At 45.2% G+C, this 9409-nt stretch overlaps 1 protein-coding gene across 1 annotated transcript; it reads left to right on the top strand.

Moving 5' to 3' along the window:
- The first annotated feature begins 1147 nt into the window (after nt 1-1147).
- On the top strand, nt 1148-4395 carry LOC122040248 (protein terminal ear1 homolog). Its single transcript, XM_042599581.1, has 6 exons — nt 1148-1809; nt 1904-2063; nt 2163-2618; nt 2755-2880; nt 3734-3875; nt 3966-4395. The coding sequence occupies exons 1-6, from the start codon at nt 1167-1169 to the stop codon at nt 4329-4331; spliced, it is 1893 nt and encodes a 630-aa protein (XP_042455515.1). The 5' UTR covers nt 1148-1166; the 3' UTR covers nt 4332-4395.
- Nucleotides 4396-9409: the final 5014 nt, after the last annotated feature.

Genomic DNA, 9409 nt, shown 5'->3' with positions numbered 1-9409 from the left:
CAAATATAATAAAAGACATAATTAATATCTACCATCATTATTATTATTATTAAAATAAAATAAAATAAATATTATTTATTATGATTATTATTTTTCAGATTTTGCAGAAGATAACAGAAAAGAAACTTGTCACTCCCAAAGTTAACCCCACGAGAAGCAGACAGGCAAGCGAAGCCCTCGTTCTCTCTCTCTCACTCTCTCTCACAGAGCATTACCCACCGGTCCAAGCGACGCCCTCTCCCTCCCTCGCTTCCTCTCCCAACAACTTTTCTCCGGCCCCTCCTCCGCCTTCCGCCGTGTCCATGTCCATGCTAATGTAGCAAAGAAGACAGCAGCAGATCTTGCTCCCTCCCCCTATTCCCAGATCATCGTCAGCTGCGTCGTCGTCCACAACCAAAAGAAGCAGAGACGACGACAACAACAGCAGAAGCAGCAGCAGCAGCAGCTGCAGCAACAACAACGAATTCATTCTCATTGCCTGCTTACCTGCCGTGCCTTTCCTCTTCCTCTTCCTCTTCCGCCGCTGTGCAGTCCTCATTTTAGAGCGAGCGAGAGCGAGCGAGCAAGCAAAGCAAATCGAGAGCTTCCCTTCCCCCGGCCTCCCCCGTCCATGGAATCATAGGCGTTCAGGAATAAGAAGCGAGGCAGAAGGAATCAGGGGCAGACTCGTCATTGCGGCCCCCTTTTGGCGGGTAACGCCCCGTTACCACCACCCCGTTCCGACGTCATTGATATGCCCACGCTCTGTTTACGATGCCCTGTGAGCTGGCCGCCATCAGCAACAGCAGGAGAGCCAGCGCGAGAGGGGGCGTGGAGTGTAGGGATTTGAGGCGTGAGAGTAGAAGGGTTGTCTTTCCTCCGTTGCGTGGGTGCGCCGGCATAGCGTCACCGCATTAAAAACCTCTCCTTTACCCTCCCTCCGCCTCGCTTTTATTGATTGATTGAGTTCATCACACACACACACTTTCTCTCTCTCTCTCCTTGTTTTTTAATTTTTTTAGCCTCGCGCTCCGGCGAAGCGGCCTTCCGTACCGGATTCTTTTTAAGTCTGTAGCGGTCTGCTGGTAAAGTTGACAGTGGGGAGAAGAGACACCAGCCATAACAAGGAGGAGGAGAGAGAGGAGGGGGGAGGGGAGGGGGTTTGGGGATCTTTTAGCGGTGCGGAGATGGAGGAGGAGGAAGCAGGGCGGGGGAATATTCTAGATCCGGCGGCGGCGGAGTTTTACCCGGCGGCGCCGGCGCCGGCGGGGCAGTACGCCCTTGGACACCCGCAAATTTACTACGCCTATCCCCCCGCGGCCGCTCACCCGCCGCCGCCGCCGACGCAGGTGGTGGCGCTCCCGGTGTTCCACCTCCCGCAGCCGCAGCAGATGGAGGCCGCGGCGGCGACTACGACGCGGGCAGTGGCGCTGAGCATGGTGCCGCGCCACGTGGGGGAGGGGGAGGTGCGGGCGGCGATGGAGGCCTTCGGCGGCGTGCGGGCTGTGGAGATGGGCGCGCTTGCGGCCGAGGGGGTGGTGACCGTTTACTTCTTCGACTTCCGGAGCGCGGAGGCGGTGGTGGCGGAGGTCCGGGAGCAGCACGCTCGGTTAACGAATGCTGCCGGCTTCGGTTTCGGCGCTACGCTTTCGGGGAATTGGTCCGCGCCGTGGTCGTGGCGCTCGCCGGAGCTCGGGAGGGGGACCGTGGCCGGCCACCCAGTCTGGGCTCAGTTCGCCGCCGACGACCCCCATCAGGGTTGCCTAGTCCTCCTCAATTCCGACCCGACCGTCTCCTTGCTCTCTCTCAGAGAAATCTTCGAACCATTCGGTAAGAAATCACCGCCATTTCCCTCATCATCACCCACAGACAGCAATATTGGATCATCAACATTATTTTGAACGACGACGATGATGATGCATAGGGCCGGTGAAAGAGGTGCGGGAGATGCCGTCGAAGCCGCAGCACAAGCTGGTGGAGTTCTTCGACACAAGGGATGCCGCTCGCGCCCTCTCCGGGCTCAACGGGAAAGAGTTCAACGGAAGGCGCCTGCTACTCGAATTTAGCCGTCACGGCGGCAGGAGGTTATTCTTCTTTCTATCTATCGCTCCATTCCTTCTCTAACCTGAAGCTTCTCCGGCCAGCTCCTTGATTCGTGTACGTTTGCATTATATTCTATGCAGTAGCAATAACCCCCGTAGCTCCGGCCAAGGCCACGGCGTCCACAATTCTCACTTACCGCCGAGGTACCAGCGCGGCGGCGGTCCTCAGTCGAGCAGATCGTGGGCGCAAACGAGTTCGAGGTCGTCCTCTTCGGCGGGACAGGAATCTGCCGCAACAGCCGCTGCCGGCGCCAGAACTGGCGGCGGCGGCGGCGGGAGGAGGAACAAAAGCAGCAGCAGCAGCTACAACCAGCCGTCGTCATCATCGTCGTCGTCGTTGACGCCGCCTCCGTCGTCCTCGAAACAGCCGTCGAGCAGCAGCGGCGGGGGGCGGCGGAATTGGAAGAGCCGGAACAAGATCAGCGGGGAGTCGAGGTTCCTATTCAAGGAAGCGGCGGAACCGGAGGACTCGTCGGAATCATCCCTCAGGGATTCCAGAACCACAGTCATGATTAAGAACATCCCCAACAAGTACAGGTCCGGTCCCCCACCCACGATCTTGTCCCCCATGTCGGACCTTCTCAAGCTCCCTCCCTCGATCATCTATCTCTCTATCTCTATCTCTTCTCCTCTCTCATCTCTCTCTCTTCTTCTTCTTGCTCTTCCTCTGCAGTCAGAAGCTGCTGTTGAACGTGCTGGACAGCCACTGCATTCAGTGCAACAAGCAGATCATCGAGGAAGGCGAGCAGGAGCAGCCCTACTCCGCCTACGACTTCGTCTACCTCCCCATCGACTTCAAGTAAGCCAAAAGCTTCCTTTTCCTTTTCCCTTCTCTCTTTTCGCCTCAGTAGAAGTGTAATAGCAGCAGCAGCAGCAGAAGCAGCAGCCAGGAAAGCAACAAAGTCTCCACAAATTGGGATGGAGTCATTGCAGGCGTTCATGGCGAGTACATGGGAGATTCACATTATACGCCCCAAAAAGGGTAGTAAAAATGGAAGCCCACGTTAAAGCCATCAAATGCATAAGCTCAGAGAAGAAGATGAAGAAAGCCAGAAAGAAAGAAAGAAAGAGATCCCCCTGCCGGCCGCTGCAGCTAGCAGCTGCTGCCGCCTTCATCACCTGTGCTTCTTCTCTACCTTCCGTACTCTGTGAGACCCAAATGGCAACAACTCACTGCGTCGCATATAAAGACGCACAACACCTCGCCAACCTCCTTCTCTCTCTTCCCAATTCCCTTCCCAATTCCCCTCTCTTACTCTCTCGAATCGGGAATTCAAGGAAACCGTGAAACAAGGATGAACAAAGGAAGGCCTGGCCTTCCACCTAAACCCTAATCAGAAAGCACGCTTTGCAGGTTGCAGGCATAGAATATAGACACCGGCCCTAGTGCTGTTTTTGTGTTTCTTGCGAGGTGGAAAAGACCAATCATACCTCCATGGCCAGCAAGCTTCCAAATATAAATATATATATATAAATATATATATTTGTGTGTGTGATTATTAATTATACGATCCCTTTTTTGTTCGTGTCTGCTTTTGATCTTTAGAATCTAATAAGTTCCGAAAGAGAGAAAGAAAGTAGCTTTTCACGCAGAGAAATTGGTTATCGGGAAGCTCCGTGACCGGTGCAATGTTGTTGTGGTGGTTTTGCAGTAACAAATGCAACGTCGGGTATGGATTCGTGAACTTGACGTCGCCGGAGGCGGCGTTCCGGCTGTACAAGGGGTTTCACTTGCAGCCGTGGGAGGCCTTCAACTCGCGCAAGATTTGTCAAGTCACTTATGCTCGATTGCAGGTTGTTGTGTGGTGAATTAATCTTCTTGATTGTTTGTTTGTTTGATTCGATCGATTGATTATCTTATGGAGTTGAATTTGATTGTTGAAGGGGGTGGAGGCGCTGAAGGAGCACTTCAAGAACACCAAGTTCGCGTGCGACAACGAGGAGTACATGCCGGTGATCTTCTCGCCGCCGCGCGACGGAAAGCAGCTGACGGAGCCGGTTCCAGTGGTGGTCTCCCGGCCGCCGCCGCCGGCGGCCCGCGGCGGAGCACCAGCGGGCGCCGAGGCGGCGGAGGAGGAATGCGGCGGCGCGTCGTCCACCGCCACCACCTCGCCGCGCGCCGCGTCCGACAAACACGACGACGATGACGTGGACGACGACGGCGGCGGCGGCGGCGGCGGCGGAGGCGACAGTAGCAGCAGCTGCGGCGACGCGACGGGCGTGGAGGCGCTGCAGCTTTCCTGCAATTAATCAAAAAAAAAAAAAAACTTAATGATCTCTCGATGCCTGTAATGATCATCATCTACCTCGATCGATCCCCTGTTCGATTTCCCCTCACATTTATTACACTCATCATGTTCCTCAATTAAAGTCCTCGCGTTGACCGCTACTGTTCACGCTCAGATTCCTTCCATACACGAACCCTAACGCGCGTGGTCCTCCCGAGGAGGAGGAGGAAGAAGAAGACGCCGCCGCCACCGCCGCCGCCGCTGAATTCCGACCACCTCAGATTAATCAATCGGGCTTCACGCAGTTAATGCAATTGCATCAGACGAAGCAAAATTGAAAAAGGCAACTGCGAGAAGATATCTGCGTCCGTCTATGATGATTCTATATCCATAAACCTTTCCTCCATCTTCAGCTTCTATGTGCATTAGTGAGCCTGTGGACATGCGTACGATGTTGCCCTTTCAATTCAGAAATATTATTATTATTATTATTATAATAATTATTAAATATTTGTTTGTGTATTGAATTTCGATCTGAGGAGTGAGGAGAGAGAGAGGGATTGGAGATAAAGATAAGGTGAGGGGACGTCGAATTGCCCGGGTATTGAGGTTCATCTCCATGCAAAAGAGTGAGGAAGGAAAGGGAGAGTAATGAATGGAGAGTGAAGGCGGAGCGGACATCGAGGAAGAGGAGGAAGAAGAGGAGGAGGGTGGAGGTGTCAGAGGAAGTGCCTGACAGGTAGGCAAGGAGACCACGTAGGACGATATACCCCGTGACGTGTCCTTCTTCCTTCTCTTTCCACCTGCGGTCGTCGGCGACGTTGACCGGCCGTACGTCGCCAGTTTGGAGGTAGTGGCTAAGGAGCCATATCAATGAATGGGGGAGGAGCGTGAGGAGGAGAAGGAGGAGGAGGATCTGCTGCTGCTGCTTCTGATGCTGCTGCTGCTCCTGGTCTGGTGGCTGGTGCTGCTCCTGCCCGGGGGGAGGTGGGGTTTTCTCAGACTGGGCTGAGGAAGATTTGACTTGTTTCGAAGGGATGAAGGTGGTGATTGTCTGAAGGGATGAAGGTGGTGATTGTCTGTGGGGTTTGATTGGTTAGGGTTTATAATTAATTAGGGTTTAGGGTTTTAAATTAGGGTTTAGTTTGCAGAGGTCAGAGGAAGTTGGAGTTAGAAGGGCCAATCATATGAGAGTAGAGATTATTATTATTATTATTATTTTAATTATTTAGTTGATATTAAAAATATGTATTAGTTTATGAGAAGAGTGTAGATGAGCAGAGCCGAGGTAAAAGAATTTAAATTTATTCATTTATATCTGCTACATTATTCTTAAGGATGATTGATTTGGTCTGAAAATTTATTTTCTATTAATCCGTTGAAATTGAGAATTTAAATTTATTAATGAATACTTGAATATTATTTTAATAATTTTAAGCTCAAGTATCAACTTTATTATTCTGATAATTTATATTGACTTTTACATACACATGAAATGTATACTATTTCTTTATTAATAGAATAATAAAATTAAGTTTTATATAAATTAATAAATAAATTTATTTATAAATGAATATTGTAAATTAATAAATATTTCAAATTTATTTATTATATATATATATATCCTTTTATAATTGAACAAGCGTAAACGAGTCGAGCTTTAGGGAATCCAACATCAAAATTTTCATAAGGATTTGATTTATATACCGACCTAGGCAAGCTAAGGACCTTTCCTTCCTTTCATCTCCCTCAACGACGATCTTTTAATCCTCGTTTGGCCGCAAGCTTGCAACGACAGCCCACTCGTGAACTCATGAGTGTCATAAGTTCGTCGATTCTGTAAAACTAGCTTGATCGTCTTTTTTACATAGAATCTTTGTCCTAGGAATAACTCATTCGTCTACTATCCATTCTCGAGTGTAAATTGAGCATCTATTTACTTCGATCTAAAATCCGACATCATAAGGGCAAATCTGTCATTTCACCAGACATGATCAAGGGCGAGCAACTTATGTGCTTTTGGTAGGGTATTGTGGTGCACTAATGAGGGGGGTAATTCTAGAATTTCATCTGTCTTAAAGTGTGCCGGACTAGTAAGTACCTCGAGCCCATCTAGAGGCCCATGCAAACATCTAGACTTGTTCTTAAATCTTGAATTTCATTCATTTTCACTTCCCTTCATATTTGTGGGATCGATTTTATTCATATTTGTGGGATCAATTTTAGAGGAGCCATTGATGTGACAATTCCATTTTTTTTTTTTGAATTTCATTCATTTTCAATTAGAATTTAGGGTTTCAACTAAATGATGACTTGAGCAAAGTATTCATCCCAAAGTATTTAGTATCATTTTCCCTTAACACAGTAATTCTTTGTATGAGAGGAGATCAATATCTAATGAGACATTTTTAACCATTACAATGAATCTTTGTTAGGGTCGAGGTAAGAAAATCGTCTAATATTATTATAATAATTTTCACCGTAAAGGAAAAAACTATTTCAATAATGATCAAAGGCCCAAGATAAAATATAAATAAATAAATCATGAATTTATTTTTCTCTAGCACAATAACTTTTGTATAAGGGAGATTAAATATCCAATAAGACATTTTAAACCATTACAATGGATCTTTTGTATGATGAAACTAGAGAAAATCATCTAATATTATTGATGCGGTAATGAAAAGAGGCGTCCACTAGTGGGTCAAAGTAGAAGAAAAATTGACGGACGTGGAGGTCAGAACAATCAAAGGACCAGGCCCATGGAGCAAATCAATTAAGGCGAGTGGCGGGGGTATCTTCTTGTGGGTCGGGTGTGACCATCCGATCGGCCAAAAGACTGTCTGAACGATCGCTTTAGAAAGCCCACGATTAAGGGTAAATAGCTAAGTAGCAACTTCACTCGAACCACTACCCCCGAGCGAGAGGATTGTCCAGTCGGACAAAGGGTAGCTCTTCGACAACAGCACGACCGAATGAAAAGAAGAGCAATAACTCTCTTCATCACGTCTGATCTGGGACTACTTGGCCTAACAGCGGTTAGTCAGTCGCATGTGGGCCTATTAACTATCTTGTCATATCCTTTTGTGAGTTTGTACCATTGACAAGAGAGCATGTCCAACAGATAAATTGTACTCTAAAAGTTTTCAGGCTGTCACGTCAGAGAGTCGCATGATTACTTAAGGAAGGGTGTTAGGAACATTTTTTGACTTGTCTTTTTCTAAGATGCCTAAGAAAGCATGCTTACGCTTTAATATGTGTGCACGAATACTACAGTGACACTATAAAAGAGGTTCCCATCTATAGGCAAAGGTATGTGCAACTTTATTTTTTACACGCTCTCGCTACAATTCTCCATTTTTCTATTTATCAGAAATTGATTTGAGTGTTAGAGGGCTATCATCGGAAATATATATATATATATATATATATATATATATATATATATATATATATATATATATATATATATATATATACACACACAACATGTGTATAGACTTGTGCCTCGTCATATTTATAAGCTTCGGGATATTCATGTTCACGTGTAAGTATTTTCACGCGTCGTCTAAGTTACTGAATCACGTAGTTATCAAATCATGTGCTAAATTTTACTTTTGTCCTTCCAAATTGATTAATGTTTATCTGTACGGTAATATTCTGAATAGATTAGCTAATTGATGAAAAATTATATTCATATTTAAAAAATTATTATTTTTTATATAACATATGAAAATAATATTTGAGTATATTGATATAATTAAGAAAACTAGACGAACATATAAGACCTAATTTCATGTCATTCCTAATTCTTTAGGTCTTTAACCGATAGACTTAGAAAATTCTAAATGAAATTAAACTAAGTTCTATGTGTTCATTTAGTTATTGTAATTATATTTATACCCTTAAATATTATTTCCATATGATATATTAAGAGCAATAATTTTTTCAACCCAAATTAAATTTTTTAATCATTATAATATAACAATCGATTCACGATATTATTATGTTGGCGAACGTTATCCGAATCAATTAGGGTAAGCACGAGCGAATGTGAAGGGATAAAAGCAGAATTAAGTATGTTATTTGATGCCCTAAACTTATCTACATGATTTGAATATTCGATAATTTTGGATACGCTCTTCATTAATTTGCCAAAATTCTCTAAAGGGAAACACAAGGCAAAGATTTTTCAAGCCCGAGCCCAATAAAAGACTAGGTCCCGGCCACCTTCAAGTATCATACTCGATCCAACTTCACAAATGGCAAGCCTAAGCCCAATTGAATCTCTTAGCAAAGTCCATGATCCGCCCATAGACTAAGTTATTTTTCACTCTTCGTCAAGTTTAGTTTGATAGACTAAGTTTATTTCGATGACACCATCATTATTTCTACGATAGAAGAACACGCCATCCGTTAAGGGATCTAGGGAAATTGCTTATGAAAACATAAATTATGTTGGTTCATTGAGCAATCGTAAGCCTGATATATGTAGATCTTTCATCATCGTCACACTATGGATATATGACATTTGCTATAATCTTTGAGGTAACTTATAGAAGGAAAAAAAAATAGTGTGGTTATGAAAAAGAGAGTTGGGGGTCATAGGCACAAGAGCATTTATGAAGATTTAACTAAATATTCATCGCGTTCTTGCCATGTTCGATGTCGTAGGTGGGCTAACCACCTAGTGCCCCTAAGTGGTTAGGCATATTGAACATGGTCTAGACCAAATCAAGTGACATCGTAGGTGGCTCAAGAATAGAACTAATGCAAAAGTTTTCACATATATTCGTTGTCAATTAGGTGCATATAAATGCTATAAACATATTCCCATTTTAATTTAATACCTAACTTCTATCGGTAACACCTCGTACATGACCATGAGAGCTTACTTATTCCCTTTTAATAGGTTAGTCAATACCACCGAGGTGATGATCACACGAAGAATTTTCCACAATGGATAAAACCCTAATAGGGCAATTTTGCGGAGGCTCGTAAATTTCTTTTCTCAAAGAAGCAACATCCCTATCTGAAAACATAAGCATCGACTAACCCTTTTCAAGTTGGTCATCATATCTCAAAGCTCAACCCTAGATA

The sequence above is a fragment of the Zingiber officinale genome, chromosome 2A (genome assembly GCF_018446385.1).
Source record: "Zingiber officinale cultivar Zhangliang chromosome 2A, Zo_v1.1, whole genome shotgun sequence".
NCBI classification, from domain to species: domain Eukaryota; kingdom Viridiplantae; phylum Streptophyta; class Magnoliopsida; order Zingiberales; family Zingiberaceae; genus Zingiber; species Zingiber officinale.
This window is presented reverse-complemented; position numbering and strand designations above follow the sequence as displayed.

Excerpts from the sequence above, each read along its gene's own strand:
- LOC122040248 (XM_042599581.1), top strand. The coding sequence starts at position 1,167 with ATGGAGGAGGAGGAAGCAGGGCGGGGGAATATTCTAGATCCGGCGGCG. Across the intron at positions 1,810-1,903 it reads AGAAATCTTCGAACCATTCG|GGCCGGTGAAAGAGGTGCGG; the intron begins GTAAGAAATCAC and ends GATGATGCATAG. Across the intron at positions 2,881-3,733 it reads TACCTCCCCATCGACTTCAA|TAACAAATGCAACGTCGGGT; the intron begins GTAAGCCAAAAG and ends GTGGTTTTGCAG.